Source organism: Falco biarmicus, chromosome 7 (genome assembly GCF_023638135.1).
Source record: "Falco biarmicus isolate bFalBia1 chromosome 7, bFalBia1.pri, whole genome shotgun sequence".
Taxonomy (NCBI): domain Eukaryota; kingdom Metazoa; phylum Chordata; class Aves; order Falconiformes; family Falconidae; genus Falco; species Falco biarmicus.
The window spans coordinates 41,985,891-42,010,559 of NC_079294.1; the positions used below are offsets into that span (position 1 = coordinate 41,985,891).

At 51.3% G+C, this 24,669-nt stretch overlaps 1 protein-coding gene across 1 annotated transcript in view; it reads left to right on the forward strand.

The window, feature by feature from the left end:
* The window catches only part of PRKCH (protein kinase C eta), a 121,609-nt gene extending 114,150 nt beyond the window's left edge, over positions 1–7,459 (forward strand). The window contains exons 13-14 of the mRNA XM_056346569.1: positions 4,671–4,814; positions 6,300–7,459. Coding sequence (XP_056202544.1) covers positions 4,671–4,814; positions 6,300–6,446 — 291 coding nt within the window. The 3' untranslated portion in view covers positions 6,447–7,459. The remainder of the gene's footprint in view (positions 1–4,670; positions 4,815–6,299) is intronic.
* The last annotated feature ends 17,210 nt before the right edge of the window (positions 7,460–24,669 follow it).

Consider the following 24,669-nt stretch of genomic DNA (forward strand, 5'->3'; position numbering starts at 1 on the left):
TTTTGAATGTCTCCAGAGGAGACCCCACAGCCTCTCTGGGCAGCCTGTGCCAGTGCTCAGTCACCCTCAAGGTAAAGAAGTTCTTCCTCATATTCAGGTGGAACTTCTTGTGTTGCAGTTTGTGCCCGTTGCCCCTTGTCCTGTCGCTGGGCACCGCTGAAAGAGCCCGGCCCCGTCCTCTTGGCACCAGCCCTTCAGGTGTTTGCATACAGCGCTAAGGTCCCCTCTCAGTCTTCTCTTCTCCAGGCCAAGCAGCCCCAGCTCTCTCAGCCTTTCCTCAGAAGGGAGATGCTCCAGTCCCCGCATCATCTTCATAGCCCTCAGCTGGAACCTCTCCAGTAGTTCTCTGTCTCTCTTGACCTGGGGAACCCAGAATTAAACACAGCACTCCAGATGTGGCTTCACCAGGGCAGAGCACAGGGGGAGGACAACCTCCCCCGACCTGCTGGCCACGTGTCTCCTAATGCACCCCAGGATCCCATTGCTATTCTTGGCCACCCGGGCACACTGCTGGCTCATGGGCAGCTTGCTGTCCACCAGAACCCTCAGGGCCTTCTCCGCAGAGCTGCCTTCCAGCAGCTCAGCCCCAGCCTGTGCTGGTGCCTGGGGCTGTTCCTCCTGGCCTTTGTTGGGCTTTGTTAGGTTCCTCTCCAGCCTGTCCAGGTCTCGCTGAATGGCAACAGCCTTGTGGTGTATCAGCTGCTCCTTCCAGTTCTGTATCACCAGCAAACCTGCTAGGGGACACGCCATCCCTTCATCCAGATCACTGATGAAAGAGTTGCACAGGGCTGGACCCAGCGCTGACCCCTGGGGAACACAGCTAGCTACAGGCTCCAGCGAGACTCTGCGCCGCTGATCACAACCCTCTGAGCTCTGCCATTCATCCAGTTCTCTGCCATTCTCCAGAGAGAAAGAGAAGGATTCATGGGCTTTTGAGCCTTTGAGAGGTCATTGTAGTCTTTTGTTTTTTCCTGACATACTGGACAACACAAACTAAAACTTCATCCATTTCTTTGTGAGTGCAATAATTTCTGGTCAATTCAAATAGTGTTTGAGAGGGTTAGTTACTCATTTCAGTGGAAACTGGCTTCTAAAATTTCATCCTTTAATTTTACCTGCCTTACTGCAAGAGGTATATAACTGTTCCAGTGCAAAACAGCCATACTGGCTCTGTTGGAGCCACTGCTGGCACGCCTGCTTTTCAGCCCAATTGCTAAATAAAGCCTGGAGCCACTTCCCAGAGGAAACATCCCGCCTTCACCAGGCTGTGATGGACCTGCCGCCTCCAGAATTCATCAGGAGATTTGGTGTAAGGGAGGAGCAGCAATGGCCAGTCTCATGTTGTCTGTCACAACCCCCGGGTGCGGAGGCATGTGCACATCCGTGGGCAGAGTAACGTGCCGTGGTGCTGAGGGAGTCTGGAATACAGGACCGTGTTTCACGTACCGCATGATGCCGTTCGAAGGCAACAGTTTTGGGGCTGGTTCCCATGCACGGATGCAATTGAGAGGTCTCAGCACAGCGTACCACATGTGTATCGGGGTTTCAGTCAACGGTAAGGACCGACTGGTCTTCAAAATTATATCGTACCCTTTTGCTGAAGCAGACTAGGTGCGTTTGCCTGCCATGGAAGGGGGCCTCTTCACGTTGCCTTGGTACTGTTTGCAGAGTGTGTGACTTATATTCGCTTTCAAGGTCCTGCTGTCTGGGGAACAAGCTTAGAGAAATGTGTCCGGGGAGGTTTGTGGTGCTGGTGGGTCCCTCCAGCCCTGGACACCCTCCTGCTTCAAAGCCCGATTTTGACAGAGCACGAGAGGCAGCAGCACGGAGCTCCTGCCTGCCAGCTGGGGAAGGTGCTGGTTGATGGGCGTCCCGTCCCGTAGGGCAGCGCGCCCCTGTCAGAGGCAAGGATTAATTCGGAGGGGGGTTGGGGCAGCCCGGCTTCGCTCGCAGCAGCTGGGCAGGGGACGTGCTCCAGCAGCGGGTGAAGCTGAAGCCTTTCCTCTCCTCCTGCCTCCTGTGGGCGCCTGGCGCAGGGTAGGGGGTGCCCGGAGTTACCCCGCTGAGCTTTCTGAGGCCGCGGGCCCGGCGCTCACACGGGAGCTGGCTGCTTGAATTTGAACAGTTATTTTGGTTTGAGTGTTACGTTTTACCTCTTCAGAGCTCAAAACGCCCCACCTCAAGGAATGGCCCTTGCCTAATCCTCATTGTCCGAACAAAAAAAGGTGTTTTAAGCAGCCAGGAATGCATTTACGTTGGCTCTCGGCTTGCTGCATCAGATGCCTTCGCTTGGTGCAATTTTGGCATCGTGTGGAATAAAGCAAGCAAATAGGAATGTAAACACACTTTTATATCCCAGGGCTCTGAACTGGTCTGGGAATGGGCGGTCCAGTTTGTGTCTTGGTCTTATATGGTAGAGCATGAATGGGAACCTAAGCAAAGCATGTTACCGGCCCTTTTGAGAGATTATTTGTTTTCTTTTTTTTTTTTTTTTCTCTCTCTCCACATTTAGCAGAAGCTTCCTGGTATAATGGAGGCAGCGGTAGGTCAGGAGCTGGGAGACATGGGAATTATTCCCAGCTCTTCTCTCTTTTTTGTCTTGTCTTTTTGGACTGTTTTGGTCTCTACCACTCTCAGCACCAGCAAGCTCTGATCTTGTTTGAGCTTTCTAGGTGTTCCAGCAATGCAAATAAAAGCTGGTGAGGTGCAGATATCCATCTGTGGGGACAAAGAAGCTGGGCAAGGAATTTCTAGAGAAAAACAGGGCTGCCAGGAGATTTCTGGCCTGTTTTGCAAACCAAAGAAGTTGAGTTCAAGACTTGCAAAGGCTTGTCTGAACCAGGGCTCAGAGATTTTGGCTTGACCCATTTCTTGTTTGGAAACCAAGCTGTTGTCTGGGGATCAGTAGTCCACAGAAATTTTGGGGCAGAGTCTTTTGGGAAACAAATTGTGTTGAGGTTCTGCTGGTAGAAAGGGAGAACAGGTTGAAGGGGTTGGGAAGACAGAGGAGTTGTGCTTGTCCTCGGGCCTGCCCCTGGAAATGCTGCAGGACTGAGGGCTGAAGAGTCCTGAGAAGCATGGGAAGACCCCAGCTGCAGAGAGCCACCTCAGCTTTGCTCCTCTCCTGGGGACTGATCTTACAAATCTGGATGCACTCGGCAGCTCTTTCTGCTGATGTTTTGGGTGGAATGGCAGAAAACAGTTCTGCTATAGGGAATCCCATGGCAGCACACATGCTCAAAAGGCTCAGGAGGTCAGGCTGGAGCTGGGGTTTTTGGGCTCATGTCAGCAGAGTCTGGTGTCCTGCAAGGTCTCAGCTGCTGATGCCCCATCTGCTTTGGCTCTGAAGCCCCCTCAGGACAGGGTACGGGGGAGACTTCTAAAATAAATCTGGCAGCTTTCTGTCTTCTCCTTGTCTTCTCTCTAGGCAGGGAATGACTAGGCCTTTTATCCACTCGTCCTAGGAGAATTTGTACCTTCTGAAAAGCTCCTACAGTCAGAATGAAGTTGGTCTCCCGCTGCACCTCCCCGTCTTTTCACTTCACCATCGCTGAGATGCAGCAGACTCGGTCATTCCTGAAACAGTGACCGATTGTCTGGTTTGGCTGGTTCAGCTATTTGCTAAACATAATGCTCTTTCATCTTCGAGGAAATCGTCTGGACACCTCCGCTTACTTTATGCTGCTGTTTCAATAGGCAAATAAAAGCGGCTGTTTTCCCAGTTTAAACATAACCTGATTTCTCTAATGAATTAGAAATACTTGAGGGGAGGGGAGAGATTGTTTTTTACTGATTTTTTTTAAGAACTATAATCCTAAATTAACAAGCCAACTAGCTGTTTTCCTGCCTGGCAAAAGGATCCCCCTCCTCCCCCAGTATTTCCCTTCTCCTTAAGAAATATCCACAGCATTCACATGTCATCTTTCTTGTTGGGATGTAAAGGGCACCCGCCGGGACCCTCTCGTGCTGTGTGCATGATGTACGGCTTTTCTCGTTGCTGCCAGGCAAAGGCAAATCAGGGCACTTTGGCTGGGGTTGGAGATTTCTTTTCAGTGGTAGCAGAGTAAAAACGTTACATAAAAGAAATCCTCTTTTAGTGTTTCAGTGTCGAGAGAGGAGACAGTCACCTGCCTGCTCTCATCTGCTCAGCGTCTGGGGGACTCCAGAAGCCAGTGCCTTGCTCATTTTCCTCTCTTTCCCGAGATGACAGGAAGGAAAGCGTAGGCTTCTGGCTGCGCTTCAGCAGGCTGAGGTTTAGGAAAAAGACGCAGCTCAGGGCCGACTCCAGTCCAAAACCTGGCTGGCTGGTGAGCAGCGTTTGAGAGCAAGCTTGTATTCTTGAAAAATTAATACAGAAATAAATAACCACCAAAACCACCGTGCAACATTTATAATGTTGCAAATGATGCAATTCAACTTTCTTTTCTTATTGTGGTAACCAAGGATTTACCAAAAGAAAAAGGACCAAGGAGAAATACACCCCAACTTCTTCCTCTAGAGAGTGAGTCAAGTTCCTTGCATGCGGTTCCAGTACAATGAAACCGAGAAGTCTGGCCAGCTACTGGGTTCAACAGGAAAGCTGAGGACAAGCTTTTGTGCAACTGCTAATAGGTCCCTCTTCTGTGGCCCTGCCGGATGGGAGAAAACAAACAGCCCTTTTTGTTTTGCAGTTCATGACAAAGAACCCCAACATGCGGCTGGGCAGCCTGGGGCTGGGCGGCGAGAGTGCGATTCTGCGGCACCCCTACTTCAAAGATCTGGACTGGGACCTGCTGAACCAGCGTCAGATGGAGCCACCATTCAGGCCTCGAATTGTACGTGGGAAGGAGGGGTGGGGGAAAGGGATTCCTGTTGTTTGGGGTTTTTTTCTTTTCTGGGCAATGTTAGCAGATTTATTCCTGTGAGAAAGGAAAGGAGGTGAAGGAAGGGCAGCCTCGGCACAAAAGCCCTGGCCCAGGAGCCAGGAGGTGAGGTCTCTGGCCTTGGCTTGGCTGCTGGTTGGCCACCTGACGTTGTACAGGTCACCTTTTTTTCCCCTCCGTGCTGGATTTGCAGAGGCAGCTCAGCCAAAAGATGTAGATTTGTAAAAGCAACTGCAGCACATCAGGCACCTAGCTACCCCTTGCCTTGCCCCAAATACAAAACTGGGTAAGTAATCCTCATCCTGCACACTCCACCTAGCCCTTCACAACTAGGCTCTCTCTCTTCTCTCTGTACAGCACCCAGCACAGTAGTCCCTGCTCAGGCCACTGTCAGCTGGGTGGTTCAGACGGCTGGCAGGCAGCAGAGGACACAACGCTGCCCCTTTTCTCAGTGTCGCCACACAGCTCTAAGGATGCTTTGTGATAGAAGAGTGCTGCTCTCCATGGACAGCCTTCCCAAGGTTGTCTCTGTGGCTTCATTGCCTTTGGAAATTGTTGCCTGGAGAGGCTTTGTCTCACGCTGCTCCTGCTGAGGTCACTCTGCAAGCTCTTAGTGGCGACCGTCAACCCAGTCCTGCTCCATGAAGATCACTGGGTGCAGGATCAGGCATTTGGGTGAGCTGTGGCAGCTCAAGATCAGGCTTTTGAGTTGTTTCTTGGCCTCAGTCAAAGACTAAGGGAGCCTCCTCAGTCCACCATGAGCTGGATAGTATCTGGGAACATTAGACTTCAATGTCAATGGAACGTCTTGTTTTGGATGCAGGGAAAACACACGCCTTGTCAAAATGTGCCACGAGCCCCATTTGTGTGTGTGCATTGTAAACAGTCCCACTTTGTGGCACGCAGGAATCCAGCACCAGGACACAAGCCATTTGTCTTCCCACGGCCCAGTAATTCATTATTGTGCAAATGTAATGGCCTGCACGTAGAGGAGTGTATCCCCCCCACTTCCCAAAGCCCAGCTGAGACACTCTGCAGATAAGAAGGGACTGTGTGGAGTCAGCTAATTGGAAACAAGACGGATAACTGCTTCAGATGGCTGGGTCCGTGCTGCAGCTTGAAGAAGGGAACTGATTTATGTGCCCTGCCCTGCCATGTCTGGGCAGGCAACCCATCCGAGGTGATGTCAGTTAAATCAGAGAGACGTTTCCCTGTCAGGAGCCTGCAGAGGCTCTAAAAGGCTTTGCCCTGTAAGAGGCTCTGTGGCAGCACTCAGCTGCACCACTCCAGCCCCTGGAAAAGCTTTCAGCAAGTTCAGCCTGGGTTATGGTGGTGGTGGTTCGTTCCACTCAGGACTAGATTAAAGATGCAGAGTAAGGATCAAGCAGATGATACATACTTCTGACATCTCTTTCCTTTGTCTTTTCTATTTGACAGAAATCCAAAGATGATGTGAGCAACTTTGATCCAGATTTTATAAAAGAGGAGCCCATTCTGACTCCCATTGAAGAAGGAATTCTTCCAATGATAAACCAAGATGAATTTAGAAACTTTTCATTCACAAGCCCAGAACTGCAGGAATAGCTACGGCTCTGGGAAAGGGCTGCTGAGAGGACTGGGGGGAAATGAAATGAAAACTACGTTTACCAGAAATTTCATTCTCGAGGAATAACAGTGCACTGACTTTACACGATACAGCAGCACCGCTTTCAGCATTACCTTAATGTGAAATTGAAACCTTCTCGTGTTTGTAGGATTTATGCAGCTCTTGGATCAAATATTGACGGGGGTTGTTCAAACGTGATATTGTAAATAGCTGATGCAGACAGAGAATTGAATGCTGAGCTGGTCGGCTCAGCCTGAATGTCACCGCTTGCAGTGGATTCAAGGAGTAGGCATGAGCATGAAACAAGTGTCTTGCAGCTCTGAGCCAAACAGACTTGTTACAGTTCTAATTGTTTGCAAGACTATTTGGAGGAGTCCCAGCACTGTCCAGTGTTTTGGCATTGTGATCCAGCATCACATGGCCTGACTGAACCAGATGTTCCTACTGATTTTACCTGTTCCTGCAGTATTTATTTCTTTCTGAAGGACAAATGGCTCTCTTTGCCACTGTTTGGGTTTCCATGTGAAATATTTCATTGTGCTGACTAGCAGAAGGAAAAAAAAAACAAATGCCCTGTGCCCCACACAGATTCTTCCAAATCAAAGGGAGGTCACGTGCTCGTAGTGTTTTACCGTTCGTGCGATATGAAAAGTTTTAGTGTTTGCATTCTGTGAAATGCCTTTTTACATCACGCATCTTCAATGCTCCTTTCTTTGCCTCCCAGCTGTTTTCAACTATAACGTAACTTGTAAAACCTTACTGTTTATTTAGACCCTTTCTATTTAATTATGCTATACAGAGCCCCTTTTGTGGGTATAGTGCCTCATTAAAATTTTGATCCAAAGTGGTAGCGCTTAAATTATTTGTAGCATTATTGCAATGGGAGCCATAGGGCTGGCAGACTGCTTGAAAGCAGAGTTGTCAGCCAACAGGTGACACAAAAGGACAGCTTTCTGCCATGAGAACAATAAACATTATCTAAGAAACAGGATGACTTTGGTTTGATTTAAGGGCTTATTGCTCACAGGGCACTTCTTATCAGTTGCAGCCTCAAGCCTCGGCCACAGGCAGACTGAGACAGTTTTTCAGCGCAGTTTGCAGAAACCGGATGCTCTAGGAGATGGTTCTGTGCTTTCCCTGCTCTTCTGGAAGTTGGATGATTTTTCTGTAGCTCTCGGCATACCTTTGCACTCCTTGTTGGGGATGAAGCTGTATGTCAGGATTAGTGGCTCTTCCTTGGGCAGCTATGAATTACTGGAGAAGGGTTTCTAACCTCTTGCAAAGCTGATCATGTTTGTGTAAAGCTAGTCATATGCTTTAACTTGAGAGAAGGGTGAGGTGCAGCAGAGAGGGATGCTTCTGCACAGGCCACTGCAACTGTGGAGGTGACACAGGGGAGCAGAAGCCTTTGTCAAGGAGATTACACAGGTACAACCCCCATTACAGTACCGAGCCACCAGTGTGTATGTGCTCCCCTGCTGTGACACCAAGTTAGAAATAAGAAATCAAAGCTGAGATCTACATACAAGTGCTACCCCTCCCCCTCAAGCCCTCTGTGCTTGATTGAGTCCTTTCTACTCCTAAACCATCCGCGGAACTGTTAGGGAGGTGGGGCAGAGGTTCAGTTACCCTCGGATTCTTCTTGCCCTCGTGCTTGTATGTTATACCAATTCTCCCTCTTCCTTTCCTGCATCTCCGCTTTCACGTAAGCATAATTTCATCCTCTGGGCTTCCCTCCCTTCCATGGACATCTTCTGGCCACCTTGCAGCCAGCCAGCCTCTCATCCCTTTGCTGGCCTACAGGTAGCCAGCTCCTTCAAAGTGGGGCAAGAGAGGAGGAAAGACAGGTTGTAAGTGTTAAGTGGGGGAAGGAAGAGCAGATATCCAGAAAAATGATTCAAGAACTAGTCGTGCAGGCTAGCTTGAATCGCTTTCCCATCTAGGAAGAAATGGTACAGGGATGAATGCGTTTGCGTGAGGGGGCTACTGTAGCATCTTATTCACGTGTTGAATGAAGTGTAGTGTTCACCTGTCTGGGGCAGACATGACCCTAGGCAACTCCTCACTCAGTTTCCCACTCACTTTCCCAGTGTGATGACTGCAGCCGTGCTCACTTGGCAAGGGGTAAGTGCGGCTGAGCTGGCCACCGAGAGTGGGAGCACCAGAACTGGCTATTAATTTTGTGCTGACAGCTTTTTGACTCTTCCACTGTCGAGGATTATGAACAACCTCTACTTCCCTGGAGATCAGTGCAGGAGAACAGTAAGTGATTGTCGTGGTTTAACCCCAGCTGGCAACTAAGTAGCGGGCAGCCGCTCGCTCACCCCCCCTGCCCCCCTGCTGGGATGGGGAGGAGAATCGGTGAAAGGTAAAACACATGGGTTGAGAGAAGAACAGTCTAATAATTGAACTATAATAATGATGATGACGATGATAATGATGAAGAAAAGGGAGACAACAAGAAGAGAGAGAGAAATAAAACCCAATACAGTTGCCCATCCCCCACTGACCGATGCCCAGCCAGTCCCCAAGCAGCAGTCGGCCCCTCCCGGCCAGCTCCCCCCAGTTTATATACTGAGCGTGACGGTCCATGGTACAGAACATCCCTTTGGCTGGTTCGGGTCAGCTGTCCTGGCTCTGCTCCCTCCCAGCTTCTCGTGTCCCTGCTCACTGGCAGAGCGTGGGAAACTGAGAGGTCCTTGACTCAGGGTGAGCACCACTTCGCAACAGGTGAAACACCAGTGTGTGATCAACGTTATTCTCGTACTGAATCCAAACCACAGCACTGTTACCGGCTACTAGGAAGAAAATTCACTCTATCCCAGCCAAAACCAGGACCGTGATACACTTTTTTACCAGGACGTTGGTATCATCCCAGGGTTTCATTGGTTGTGTTATTACTTGGCGCTCTGGAGGCCTTACGGAATCATGGAGAAGCTGGTGCCACAGTGTTGCCTTCGGCACCATAATGTGATCCCATCCCCACGGCCCCAGGGTCCAAGCAGCTTTGCTTACACCACTGACAGTACGAAGATTGTGCTACAGTCACCTTTGGAGACCTTGTCAGTGTAGCAACACCCACCGATCTGCGTCCTGACAGCCTGGCAGGTGGAAACCGCAGGTGCTCCTAGGGGTTTTGTGAACTGGAAATCAGAAATCTTGTAGGTCTCTGGAAAATACAAACCGGTGTCCAAGGCCACCCTTGGGAGCAGGAAAAGCTCCTGCCCTGGCTGGCTTGTACCTGCTTTGGCCCAGGGCTTGTTGGCTTGACGGGGCAGGGATCAGATCGCAGAGTTCTTCCCCAGCTCACTCTTCATGGATTTCCAGCGCCGGGGTCCCTCCACCCGAGCGCCACTGACTGCAGAGCACACGTGCAGCTCTGGGTTGGGCTAGAAGCCTAGTGTCCTGCTCTAAAGGAATTTCCTTGATTTTCACAATTTCTCAGTTTCACCTTGCTTCATAATTCAGGGCAGCTCTTCTCCTCCAGTGCCTGCCTGGAACTCGCGTGTCTACGTCATGATTTCAGCCGCTCGAGTCAGCAGATCCTGAGTCAGCCACATTTGGCTGAGATCCCTGAACTCTCTCATACTTTTTACGAGGAGCTGCCATTTCAGACTCTGCCTCCAGACTCTGTCGGCAGCATGGATGAAGATCAGCTCAATAAAAAGTACCTATGCAATAGCTTCGTTTTTGAAAAAGCTGAATTAGTGTTTACGCTGCCATTGAATGAGTAAAGAAATACTGATGTTTTTTTAAAAACAAAGCAGGGATACAAAGAAAGAAGGATTTTTTTCATGAGCTAGCCTGCCAGCTCTTTTGGCTTCATTGCTCGCCTGAATGGATGCAAGATGGTTTTAGTCTGTTAATTTGGTCCTGGCTTTAGGAGTGCATTAAGCTGGCAGCCACGGGTTTGTAAGGTTTAAAGCATAGAATGCTTGTATTTGCTCCACGGTGAAAACTGGCAATAGAGCAAATTATAATTGGTTCCCTTTGCACTGTTTTTAGTGCTTGCATGAAAAGGGAAGGTCCCTTTGATGTCTCTAAATTTCTGTTCTGTGCAATCCTTTCATTTTCAAAGAGGTTCATGAAATTTAGCAATAAAATTCAGTGGCCTACATCTCATTCAAGGCCTTTGAAAACTGAGGGTAAGAAGCAGATGTTCTAGAATGAATAGATGAAAATCATCTCGCATCTACTCAGGCTGGCTGTGCTGCCAAAGACTTCATTTTTAATACCACTGCTTGATAGGCAATGGGAAAAAAAAAACTTCACAGACTCCAAGCGCCTAAGGGATTTTAATGTAAAAAATGCAATTCTAACTGTTGGATCAAGGTGCTTTGAATGCATTCTCAAAGACTGGCACAGGTTCCTTACTCCTTGTGAAGTCCTAAATGGTTTGCAACTGTATTTTCCCTTGAAGCTGCGTGCTTCTGCAGAAGTTGCTGTTTCTCCAGTTGGACATGAGAGAGGCTCCGGTGACTGTGGTATGAGGACTTGATTAGCAATACCCAGAGCCAGGAGAAATGAAGAGGAAAACGTGTCTGGGATCATCCACCCTGTCCACTGGCCAGAAAGTAGAGAGCCGTTCGCTGCTGCTTGCTCTCTGTTGGTTTGCTCAGCTGTTCAAATGCGTAGTCAGAAGGTTTCTGCTCCTTCCCAGGGAGACCATTTCACAGCTTTTACAACTCTTGCTGCTAAGTAAATTTCCTGATATTTGGAAATTATGTGAATGAGATGAATATCTGTCTTATCATGCCATTAGGATTTTCATTGGAAGCTGCAAGTCAGGGTTTGTATTACTAAATATGTATGGGGCTGCCAAACCGAAGCGTTCAGAAATGATGAGTCAGGTTGTCTGAAAATCACAGCTCACTCAGAAATCAAGGGCTTTCCAAAATAATAAAATGTCAAAGCCTTTTTTTTTTTTTTTTTTTTTTTACATCTGAGTTATGAATATTTTTTATTCTGACTTGCACTTCTCCACATCAATAGGAGCTGGAATGTCATGTAATTATAATTTTTTCAGATGAAAGCTGGGGTCCATGAATTGATGTGAAGCCAGACATTGGAGCTTGGAGGAAAATGCCAAACACCAAGAGGTGGGTGATACAACTGTGAGAACAGAGGGCATGGGTTATGTATTTTTCCATGTCTTCCTATTCTTTGTGTATAGTCACCACAGTGTGGTCCCCTGCCTCCCTGTCTCAAGACCCACATAACAGGGCATGCAGCATACAGGAGGCACAGGAGCAAAGGAAGAGAAGAGGAAGGCTGGGGAGGCGTTTAGGTGCTGTATAGTTGCTGTGCATAGGGCTTGTTCAGCAGCATTTCTGAACTTGTGCATCAGTCCTTGCACAAGCCTGTCACCTTTTGCCTTCTGCAGCCCGAGCTGCCGTTCGCCAGCTGCCCCGCTGCCCCTCCTGCCTTCCCCTGGGCACAGCACTCGGCATCTCCTCATGGGCCGTCATCCGCGGGAAGTGTCCTGGCTGATGGAGCCAAGCCTGAGGAAGAGCAGGAGCTTGAAAAGCGTGGGAGGAAAAGGAGAAGAGTTGGTGCTTGGCTATCTGGGTGTCTTCTGTTCCTGAACAGTGTGGTAGGGACTTTGGTACAGCCAATGTCCCAGTGACGTCTGTATATGACCGGAAGCTGTGGGAGAAGGCGTGGGTATGTCCCCTCTCACACCTTGTGTTAGAAGCTAGAAAAGAGAGGAGACAGGAGGGTGTCCTCTAAGAAACGGGGTCACAACCCAGAGTTGTGACCAAGAGGGTGGAGTCTTATTTCAGAAGTGCCTCGGGCACTTCTCGAAGGCAACCAGTGAAGACATGCGAGAAAGTCACCCTGTCACCTCTGCCCGCACCCACACTGGGGAGGGCGGATGCCTTCGCCTCCATGAGGGGAGTTTTCTCAAGGAGGCTTGGGGACCGCAGGTCTCGGGGGTGGTGGAAGTTGGAAGGCATGCCAGGCAGAACTGGCGAGACACGTCCCCAAACCTTTTCACCCCAGGAAGGAAGCTTGGGACGAGCTTGGGTGAGAGGGAGGCAGAGGCTTCGCCAGGTGGGCTCCCACAGGTGCCATGTCGGTGTGAAGGTTGTAGCCCTGAAACCGTTTGAACTTGCCTGCGGTGTCAGCTCTCCTGCTCCAGCCCCGAGCTCCCACGGCTCTTGTTGGCAACAGGCCTTGTGCAAGTGGAGTTGAGAGATTGTAGCAGAGAGTTCAGGATTGCTCAAAACTAGTGACTCAGTTCCTCCCGTGCTTCCTTCCCTTCTCCTTCAAATGAGGGGTTTATTCATCACCTGGTTTCTTATTTCCAAATGTTTAACATGGACCAGGGTCAAAGCTTCAGTTCTTCTACAACAGTGACAACTAAAACTGTGCTGCTTCTGAAATGAAACCGGTTTCACCTTCATCTCAGTTGATTCCAGGAACAAGATCTTCAAACTACTGCAAACAGCAGCAACACCACCACCGTAGCCACCACGTATGGCAAGATAGAAGGACATTGCAAGAGTTGTCAATAAGCCCTTTTTGGAGACCAGCCAAGGTGTGCTGTGGTTGGGCTGGGAGTCAGAGGCAGGTGTATGTCTCTTCCTCTTACCTGCTTCTAGACTCGGATGGGAAGCAGTTCCAGGCCTCCTAGTCATCACCAGCCTGTCTACTGCCCGGAGATACCTTCTGCAGAAAGCTCTTGCTTTCTTTTCCCAAAGGCAGTCTAGAAGAAACAGAGTATTAAGAGCCTTTATTAGAGTTTGGTGCTAACCACAGATTTCTTCTGAACAGACACACAGCATCAGGTTCACCCCAAGAACGGTGGTGGTGGGTTTGCAGATGCCAACAAGACTGGCCAATGTCTCCTTTAGCTTGAGGTATGTTGGTGTTTCCCAAACTTGGAGTGAAGGCAGTGCCATTGGTAGCTCAAACCTTCTGACTTGCGGCAGGAGGGCAGGATCACGGGTGGGTGAGTATTTCACCTAGAGCTGAGTCACTATTATTTTTAAGCTCTGTGAACACACTGTGGGGCTTGAGCTTAAGTATTATCTGACAGACATATCTGAACATGTTGCTTTCCTTGGGGCAACCTTTCTGTTTGCCACTTCTCAGGCCTTTTATTCGTGCTCATCACTAACCCCTTCTCCAGAAGGAAGGCTAGGTGGTGGGTTTGTTCAGCTTGGTGCTTCTGCCTTCCCTGGACAGTGGAGAAACCCTCCCTCCAGCTGCCTGAGGGAACTGGTCAAGTGATCCCTATGTCACAGGATAATGTTCTCTTTCAAATGCTAATGTCAGTAGCCTAAAACTCAGTTTTAACTCGGGGAAAATAGGCAAGTATGACCTTTAAACCTGCTCAGCTGGGCCTGAACTTTAGCAAAATCCTTCCACTTGTGGGAACCTTCATCCCCAAGTTTCACCCGGGCTCCCTGCAGACCCATGAAAATTGCCACATAGAGCCTGCGTCTAAATTACACCCTGGCAGTTGAAGGTTGTCTTTTGTTTTTGCTTCTAATGAGCAAGAATTTCCCCTGCCAGCTCGGGATGCCATCTCTAATCTGCTACCGTGACTCCTTTAATTTTCCTTGCAGTGCAACCATTTACCGTGGCCCCGAGTCTCCTGCCCGCAGCAGGCATTTCCCTCGCGCACGCCGAGGGGAGCTCTGTGGTGCCCATCTGGTGACGATGTTGTAATCCAAAATGGGGCTGTCTCACTTATTTTGGTGGAGCCTGGTAATTTGTCTGAGATGGAAAATCCCCAAACTGCAATCAGTGCCTGGGACACTTAAGTGGAAAATGACAGAATTATAACATGGCTCATCTCCCCGTGGTGAATTACTCTGTGTCTACATATAGACCTATCGGTGGTGGTCTGGACCAGCCAGTGTGATTGTAAAGGTGTCTGGGCCTTTGTTTTGGCTCGGTAGCATCTATACGGGGTTAAACATAGAGGAAGCGAAGCACCCATGGCTGTGCTAACAATGGAGCTTGGCTAGACATGGGTGATCCTCAGGTTCTCTGAAGGCATCTTGGGCAAAAAGCTGGTGAGCTCCTCCTTTTTCCCATTTAGCCATGCCCAGGCAGAGGGGTGGGCGGGATGGACAGATGCTCTCTCCTCTCAGCAGGAGGGGACATGCCTCCTGGGGCAGGGGGAGGTCCCCAGGTAGCCTGTCGGTGTCACCCTCAAAATCTGGCCCTCATGCAACCAAAACAAGCCCTCATGCCCCTCGGTTTTGGAGGAGCATGAGCCTCTCTTGGGGACTCCTGAGCACTAACAAATGGCTCAGGAGTCCCCCAGCAGCAACTGGAGTTCACACCAGGCAGCTGACCCGTAGCACCCTGCTTTGGAGACTGGTTCCTAGGCAGAGACAAGGCACGAGCAAGGAGGTGCCCGGAGCTACCCAGACCTGGAGTGAAAGCCTAAATGCAGCAAGCCTATTAGTGCTCAGCTGGGCTGGAAGATGCCCATGAGGTCACTCGGGGACTTTGCCTTAGTCCTCCACCCACCTGCTGTGGAGTGCTCAGGCTGGGGCTGCGGTGAGCAGCTCCTGGGGGAGTGGAGGCTTCTGATGTGCAGGATCTTACAGCTGGGTTTGATGGCCACAGGACAAGGCACCCCATACAGCTGGTTGCTGGAACTGGGAAAATTCTTTTAGACAATATCTAAATAAGCATCCTAGTTGAGAACGGGCAACCGAAGCCTAAGCTATAGTTTGTGCCAGGACCCTCCCCTGCTCCTTGCTCCCAGTCTCTCCCACTGGGCACTGCTGCCCGTGAGCTGATTGTCCATGGGGCAGTGGCCACGGGTGGCAAGAGCCCCACACCGATGTCGGGTCATCAGGCAAAGGTCACACAGGCAACACCTACGCTTCTAAATCTTTGTGTCCACATAGAAGCAGGATTCTGCAGCTGATTTTTATTATCATCGTAAAGTGAGTCCAGCAGCTTTCTGAGATAGGGTACAAGATAAGCCTGCAACAAACCCGAGTAGACAAGTAATTTTCTTTTAATTGCCGTTGTAGGGCAGTAGAAGTGAAAAACCATGTGTCCAAGGGTATACACGCCCTCATCCCCTGATTAGATACATATAATGAGATGGAAAGCTAATCTATCATATTTAGAATCAGTCAATTAGAGGGTTAGGACTATAGATGCATTTAGCTTTAGCATTAGGGAGATATTTAAACCACATGCTGTACTTAGTCATTACCAGGCTAAGTGATAGTAGATGCAGGTCACCCTATATATGGGCTGTAGTAATCAGCTTGAAGTATTACTAATTAAGCCTTTTCACCTTTGGGCTCCCTTCCATGCCACCAATGCATAAAATGGGCCATCAAGGTCATGGCGAGATGCTTTTTAAAACCCAACGCCCACTGCTTATTGTGGAGTGGAGAGTGATTGGGCTTTCTCGACAAGCCTCTGCTGTGTGGAGAGAGTTGTAAACAAACAGCTCTCTTCCTTTATCAGCTATTTTGCTTCTTAGTCACCAGCAAAATATGCAGTGGCAGATGCCACCCAGACACTGCTAGGCCTTCACTCGCCCGGCTGCCTGCCCGGCATGGTTTGAAGCCCATGGACCGTCCGGGTGAGTAAATCATAGCAAAGCAAACGCGGCTCTGGCATCTCCCTGCTGGCAGTCCTGGCTCGTGTTTTCAGAGGAAGTCAATGAAAGCTGCGAATGCTGTAGTTACTCTAGAAAGCAGCTTATGCGATTAGGCGGAAGGTCAAAAATAGAAAAGCCTACAAAGGAAGGCCTGAAAAATTGTGGGTGCAATACAGCGATGTCCAGCGATGGCTTTGCTCCCTCCCTCCACACCCCTGAGATGCATCTGGGTGCCCCAAGGTCATTTCATGGATTCCCTCAAGCCAAAAGCTTTTGATGACTTTATTTTTAGGCAAAGAGGGTTTGCCTCTGCTTTTAAGACTGCTGTGTCAGGCTGGTGGTAGAGCCACAGGCCACCCTGCTGCTGGTGGCCAGGAGAACAGAGAGCTTTGCCATGCTTCCCAGCCCAGAAGAAAGGCAGCGGGTAGCCATGGAGAAGGATGTGCAGCATCTCTGGGTGCTCTGCAGGCCAAGGGGAGCTACTTTTTTGGACCAGCTTGTCTCTCACGGTATTACTGAGGCATTCCTGGCAGCACTCGAGCCTCGCTTTGCTGAGAAACAATTGCCCTGCCCTTAAACCTTCACCTCTCTATTCTTTCCTCAGAGGTTAATTGCTCCGCTTTTGCCTTCATTCCTGGTCTCCCAGGAATCTGAATAAAATGGTCTTACTGGCAATGGTAAAGCTGAATATGTGCCCACAACAGCCCTTCCCAGGCACTTGAAAACCCATCAACCCCGTCCCTCTGGGGCAAGTCTTTGCAAGCAGGCAGGAGCTGGCACGGAGGTCTTGAAGGAGGGTGCTCCCACTCTGTCTCAGGAGAATACCAGGAACTGGTGCTGCTCACTGGGAACTGGGAAGGTCTTGACTTTGGCATAGCATGGGACCAGGAAACAATTCAATACGTCGCTTTATTTTCCAGGACACAAGGCAAGCCTTGCCCCAGCTCCTCTCAGCCATCTGGGGCCATCTGGTGAAGATGCCCCAGGGGAAGCTGCCAGGTTTGGGGTTGATGGAGACCTGCCCCAGGGAGGTGGAGCAAGGATGATGCAACGGGCCATGGCTCTTGCACTACCAAGTTGCCCGGGCGGCCGGCTGGGGCCGGGGCGTGGGCAGGGAAAGTGGCCGTGGTGGCCAGCACAGGCGCTGGGCAGTCTCGGGGCAGTGTGTGGCATGGCAGCAGCTCTTCACCAGGCTCCGGCGGGGCTGCCAGAGCTATGGGCTTTCTTGGCAGGTCCCCAGTGTTTCGCTACCTCTTTTCCCGTGGGCAAAGGACTATGAAGATGGGGCACAAAATCTCAGTGTAGAGTCAGCTTAGCAGCAAGCACCCACGGCAAGAAGCCTGTGACACACATTTCATGTTTTCCCCACGTGCAGACCAGCATGTTGGTAACACATTCCCGGACTCATGCCACATCCCACTTATTGCTGTCCCTCTTCACTGGCAAAGCCACTGGAGGCGGCTGGGGAGGTACAGTGTGGGGGGGGAAGCACAGGGCTGCAGCCGCAGCGATGAACCCCAGCCGCAAAACAGAACCCATGCATCGCCAGCTGCAGGAGCTGCAGTCGGTGGTGGCTGCTGTAATCCCGGTGATATTTGACTTACGCTGACGGGGAAGTTCAGACGGTGAGGCAACAGCAGGGCCGTGCATTTTTGTCCCATGAATTGTGCTTTCCAGGGGGGTAAAATCCTCTGCTTGGTTTTTTTTCCCTGCAACTTAGCCAGTGACCACAGGTCTCGGAAGGACTCCGTCTCAGTAGTCTGGTTAGCAGGTCATGCTCTGCTGCACCTTGGCACTTGCAGGTTGGTCAGTCGCTGGACAAGTCTTTGCAAATCCACATTCAGTCGCGGCAGCCAGCAGATGTGCCTCGCTCGGTACCTACATGATCTTCCCATTGTCCTGTTTATCCTCCTCCCTCTCCTTTTGTGTTGTTGCCCATGATCCTCCAGCAGCGTTTCAGCTCCCTGTTTGGGGAGGACCAGCATTGTACCAAGGAGGAAGTGTAAAAGCGGTTTCTGAAAAGTTGATTTTATCACTGTTTGTGCCTATATTTTGTTTTGGGGGTTGCTTGGTGTTCTTTTACGCAGCTTGCCAAGCTGCTCCTGTGCTCGCTCAGTCGGCGCTGGAAGCCGGTGTAGATAAGCAGAGCTCTGCCCATCTGGCTAGGGATGCATCATGGTCCACACCATGTGAGCAGACTGCTGCCATGGTTTTGAAATGCCAGCTTTGGCAATGGCATGGCTGGGAGCCCCCTCCGCTGCCGGCAGGGAGGGCAGGCGCTGCCCCTCGCTCAGCGCCATGGGGGGTGCTCACCCTTCCCCGTGGAAGGAGGTAGGTGCTCCCAGCGCAGGCAGTGGTTCCCACTCCTTGCCGTGTAGCTCCGGCAGAGCAGCTGTCAGCCCCACTGCACGCACAGCCCAGCCCCGCTGTGGCACATCCCACTGGGCTCTCCCAGCTGGAACAACGGGTGGGAAGGGTGCAGGGAGTGTGGAAGGACACGTGCAACCAAGGAACCTCCTCAGTCTCCTCTGTGTCATGGTGTGGGGATCCATATGATCCACTACTATTTTTTTGTTGCCATTTTGGCTGTTTCCTCCCCGCCCCTGAACTTTGCTGGTTCTCCATAGGCACCAGAGGTGTCTCACCAGCCTTCCTCTGAGCCATGGCCCATCTGCAACAGCCAAGAGCAAAAGGGCTGAAGGTGTGGGGGTCCCACACATCAGAGGGCCCCAGCTGGCATCGGCCTCTGCTAGGAAAGATGAATATTTCTTTGCCAGCCAGGTGTTGTGGGACGATGGCCGTGCCATGGGCACGAGGGTGGAGCCAGCAGGAAGTGCGCCTGTGGTTTATGTATGGGGTGAGAGCCTGGATTTTCAGAAGTAAACTTTGGGTCATGGGTTTGGGAGGTGCTGAGGTTGGGCTGTTTTTTCCCCCTGTTTGCTTTCTTACATCGCAGCTCTAGGTCTCATTCAAGACCTCATTCAAGAGGTCTGAGTTTCTGAAGGGGGGTGCTCAGCCTGGGCTCCTGCATTCCTCACAGTGGTGATGGAAAGCCCACCTGTGACCTGAAGCCCCACCAGCTTTTCAAAGCCTGAGCACAGCAAAGGCCTCTGTGGAGCATTACGTGACATGTCCCAGTGCCTCCACAGGAAAGAGAGTGAGCAAGCCCTCTCCTGACTGCCTGCTGTGGGGATCTGGGGGGAAATGAAAGGCAATAGCTGTGCCGGGCACTGACCCAGCCACCAAGCTTCGGGCCCAGGTGGTGTGAGTACTGGGGGGACTGCACCCCAGCACGGTGAAACGAGGGCTGAAGGCAGACCTGCCCTGTGTGAGCAAGTAACAGAGGCTGTCAGGACACTTGGTTGCTGCTCGTCTGTTCGCCCCTGTTACGAGGCTTGGCTAGGAGGGGATTGCATTTCTTGCAACATCCCCAAAGAGGTAACGTGGGTTGCCAGCACTATTTGCATACTGGGGCACGCAGCAAACAACCCGGCTGCTTGTGCTGGCCTCCTGCCTGGCGGCCAGTGCCGAGTGCTGCTGCCATCCCTGCGGGACGGGGACCCGCGCTTGCTGCAGGAGGAGGCATCTTTTCAGGTGAACGAAGCCCGGAGGCCAGGTGTTTGGGGTCCCTGCTACAGAAGCTGAGCAGGTGCCAGGGCGATGAGGGGAGCTGCCTGCTTACTGCATTTGCTGCTTTGCTTTGTCTGAGCCTGTTGCGCTGTCGCAGCCAGCAAGTCAAACATTGCAAGAAGTATACTTTACTCCTTCCCTCTGTCTGCTGCTGCTGCTGAATCACTCAATATTTGTTCTGATTACAAAGCCCTTATCAGAGTTTTTTCCTACTTCACCGCTCCATTTCCCCCTTCCTGGCACACTGTGGTTCATCTCCTGACCTGCCGGGCATTTCCGAGCTGTGTTTGCAAACCGCTGGGGTTTCCATCCCAGCCCTGTTAGCTGGGCAGGCTCAGCATCCCCGCTGCCTTCCCCGCAGCAGAGCTCAGGGGGTCCTCGCCATCCCAGGGGGACTTGGCTGCAGCACCCAGCATGTTTCTGCCTCCTGCGCACCCACGCTGCAAACTGGCATTGCCGCTCCTGTGGCGCTCTGCTCCTTCCCACCTCTGGTTTGCAGATCCAGGTGATTAGTGCAAAACACCACTGATCCCAATGGCATCACCTTGCCGACTGGGAGGCCGGCAGCCGCGCGGCAGCCCGCCACGGAGCCAGCGCCCTTGGCATCATGGCAGGCAGGCAGTGAGGCAGGAAGGGCTTGGGTGAAATCCACCCTCCGGCATGAGTCACAGCCCTCTGCCCCTGCTGAGTCAGCCTGGCCTCTTCAACATCCCGTCAGCTTGGACTGGCAAACCAGTCCCTGCCGTTCTGGAGCAGGAATAGGGCAAACCAGGCAGCCAGAGTTGCCCAAGAAGCCAAGGATGGGTGTAGACGGGAGACTGCACAATATATACATGTTTTCCCCAGTTAAAGCTCTCCTGGGACATTTCTGCCCTCTGCCGCGTCCTGGATGCCCCCCAGCATGCTCTGCTGGCAGAATGGTGGGGGGCGGTGAGAGTACCCCAGAGGCTCAACCCACCCTGAAATGGGCCAAAACAGCACACCTGTGGACATGCTGGTGACTCATTTTTCTCCCCACCGCAGGGCAAGAGGGAGGGGGTCCTCAGGAGCACGATCCGTGGCTGCCCACCTCGGGCTGGAGGGCCTCAGCTGCTCACAGGCCATCCCAGCAGGAGTGTTCCCAAACTGGGCGTGTGGCCCTAACCCAGACGAAACCGCGCAGGGAGCTCCCCACCACCCTTGGGGCTGGCTGGCGAGGCTGGCGTGTGGAGCAGGCGCTTCGAGAAGTGTGGTTGCACCCCTGCAGCATCCGACAGCTGCCATCGGGGCCCGGGTCTGACGGGAGGGGGGTTGCAACTCTCCCCCCACTCCCCGCCCCACACCGCAGTGGTGGCAACCCCACACAGCCCACTTTTCTGCCCCCCGCCATGAGACAGCCTGAGCACGGTGAGGCTGCCTCCGTGCTGCCATCAGTTCGCTGCACCCGTGCATTTATGTTGCAGCTGATTAAAGCTCTGAGCGAGGCAGTTACGGGTGCTGGGTGGATAAATAGGAGGTGCTGGAGTGTCGTAGGCTGGGGAGATGAGCTGCTTGACCTTGTTGGACAGTATCTAGGGGTGTACTCGGGGCTTGCTTCTGCCCTTCTCACACCGCCTCATACCCAGCCTGAGCCGCTGGGTCACCTTCATGGGATGGCGATTTCCAGTAGCGGTTCATGGTGGTCAGCGCTGGACTTGAGGGATTTTTTGTGTCCCTGACTTAGCGGTGTCTTCCCTCCCTGGCAAGGATGCTTGAAGCCCCTCGAGAGCCTGGCCCTCCTCGCGCAGGCGTCCAGGCAAAAGCAAAGCGGACCCTGGAAGATCATAGCCATGTGGGATTTTCTCTTAGAGTTTAAGAGTTCACTCCAATTTTATTTTCAAAGACTTTTTCTCAAATTGCAATAGTGAACTGATAAAAGGTAATCTCAAAGAAGGAGAGGCGAACCGAGCCCAGCATCAAGGCACTCTCGCATCTCAGGGTGCTTTTCCTTTTTGATATTGGGTTTATTTGGCTTTTTCTTTCTTTTCTTCTCCGAAGTCAGCTGTCTGTGTGCCACACTGCCTTCCACCTGGGTGAATCCAGCTTTTCTTACTGCTGCCCCACCTTGCCGTCTCCTGGAGCTAGACAGCGGCTGAGACATGGTATTATGTGCATATACATGTTGTATACGGATAGATTCTCCATTAATCTTAAACATGCTTTGATCAGAAAACTAATAGCTTGCTAGTATGAATTACTTTACAAATTTTGCTTTTGTGGAGAGAAGCTCCTTGGCTTGAGCTTTTCCTTCCTAACAGAAACAAGTTATATCTGACAAACTAACCGTGCTGCTTTCACTCACAAAGCAGTAATTTACTCTTCAAGTGGCAGCGTTACAATTTACCATCCCTGCAGCACCGTTTGTTCGGCAGCACAGTCAGCCAGGAGGGGTGCAAGCGATGGGGTTACTATCTGCTCTGCACCGTCTGGCGCGACCTTCCCCTTCTCAGTATATTTTAGGACACATAAACTGGCTGGGAAATGTTTTTCTTCATGTGAGGAAATTCAAGTCACCACAGGAACAAATTTATCCCACAGAGCAGCAGCTACAGCTCCCAGTAGCTCCAGTGGAAAATAGTTGTAGCCCAGTAAATTCCACTTTGGCCCATACAGCTGTGAAGCCGTAAAACACTTGGATGTTTCCCATCACAAAGCTCCTGTAAAGGCTTCCTGCAGCCTTGACTCCTCGCTAGCCCAGCCTCCAGGGCCGCCTGAGCCCAGCCAGGGCTTTCCAAAGAAAATCCTGTCAAAACCTCCCCAGTTTCTCTGGTTTGTGTTTTGTGCAGCACTCTGATAATGAAAATATTGATTCTGGACTTTAAAGCGGCTGCTTTGTATATTCAACTGATTCACTGGTACCAAAGTTTGGCCTGCACTGTCCTTGTCTGGTTCCTTTTTTATCTTTTTAATGCAGCCTTATAAACACAGTTGGTATTGACATTAGGAAAAGCCAAATATAACAATGATGCAGCATAAATCCTATAGCCAGCCAATATTGTCCATCTTGGCTACACACAGCTATTTTTTTTTTTTTTTGCTCCTTTTACCCTCCAGATCATATTTAAAATGGAAAAATTTAAAAGGCCTTTTCAGGAGAATTGTAAGTATTTATGTAGAAACAGGGAAAAGTCAGGCCAAGCTGTTGGCTGATTGAAAAAATACACAAATCCAAGGGGTGTTTGAGGTCCCGGGATGTTTCCGTAGGCAATCTGGGAGGTGCTGAGCTGTGCCAAGGGAGCCCGACTGCTGTCCCTGCCGCTGCAGGAGCTTTGCCCCAGGCAAGGACCCTGCGTCACCCCTGGGCAGCAATGCACTGCTGCTGCCCCTGCGGCCAGCGGGGAGGGGGTTGTACAGCGGCTTCAAACACACGGCCCAGATCCCTGCTAGCGTGATTTAACACTGAGCATCACCCCCTCTCTCGCAGGGCATCACTCAGCCCGTGGCAGGGAGCTGCAGCTCCAACGCCAGCCCAAGCGCCAGCTCTAGCTTTGTTTTCTTCCAGGATCATTGCAAAGGGCACATCCTGCTCTCTGTTGTCTCATAGGGACCAAGGACTTGATGCTGCCCAGCACCATCAGGCGTCAGACGGTGGGTTTCAGTCTGTCCCCAGAGGTCTCGGAGGAGGAGGTGTGACAGGCCAGCTGGGAGGCTGGGGAACTGCATCTCTGCTTTGCATCTCTGACAACAACCTTCAGCTGCTTTAATTGTACTGTCTGCCTCCCTCCTTCCCAGCCTTGCAATCAGCAAATGAAGACGAGTGAAAGGCATAATCAGCGGTGTGTGGCCTTATAGTCCTCGGCTTTGCCTTTCAGGCTGGCTGCAGCTTGGCAGCTGTGCACAGAGAGGTGGGAGCTGCTCCTGCACCCTCACCACTACTGCCTTTCTCAGGGCCTGGCCGGGCATGGTTTCACCCCAGAATCCCCTCCAGGACTGAGGTATTTTTAATATTGTCATTATATCTTCTAATAACTTGAAGAAACGCGAGTGAAAGCATGCTGGTCTCAGATGGACCAGCCTGCAAATTTCTGTGCCTTGGGTTTTTTTTCTGCAAGAGTGAACTTTTCTGCAGGGCTGAAGCTGAAATGGTTTCTTACAAGGAGCTGAAGTGCATCCCTTGCTTGCCATTTGCTAGGCCTCAGTCAAAACTCGTTCTCATTTTGTTAACATTGGCTCAGCTTGTGCCTGCGCCTGCTCTGAGTGTGGTTAGGGTGGGAGCAGTGTTTGGGGGTGGTCTGGCCCCATCCTCTGCATCCCACGCTCTCCAGCCTGGTGCTGCCTCCTGCCAAGCAGCCCTGAGAGGGACTCTGGTGGTGAACTGTTCAAGCAAAGTTGCAAATGATTCCACCTGCAGCTCTAAAGCCGAGCATCACAGAGATCTGTGCACCAAAAAGCACTTTGCCCTCACTCAGTGGTGTCCAAGTGAGGTGCCATGCTGACCCAAGCTAAAAATTTAACCCTTGGATAAGGGAGCATTAAGGATACGTTTGCTTTAGCTTGGAGGTAGGTTGGCATTTCCGAATCAAAACCTTTCCAGAACCTGTTCCCACTTGAAACCGGGCACATTGTGTAAATTATCCTAACAACTGGGTGCCCATGTTGAACCATGGCATCTCCCACCATTGCTCTGCACTGGTAAAGGAGACCTGCTGCATGAGGGCAGGTGCAGAGCCAGTGTGCATTTTCTCTTCCAGTTCTCTGTGTGCCCTATCAGCACAGGACAGCCCATAATTTTGCAGCCATCCTTGAGGACAAGGTGTTTGTGGTGCCTGCCATGAAGTCCAGTTGGGACCATCTCCTCTCCCTGGGGTGGGACTGCCCGTGTCCGGGTGGCATGGGAAGGCAGCCTGACCTGGCCCACCAGCTCTGTGCCTGCTTGGTGCTAGAGGAAAAAAGTATTGTCCCTTGCCACCTGCATCCTGCTTTTATCTCTTGCCAGCATCCTGTTCCCTTACTTGGTTTTAAAA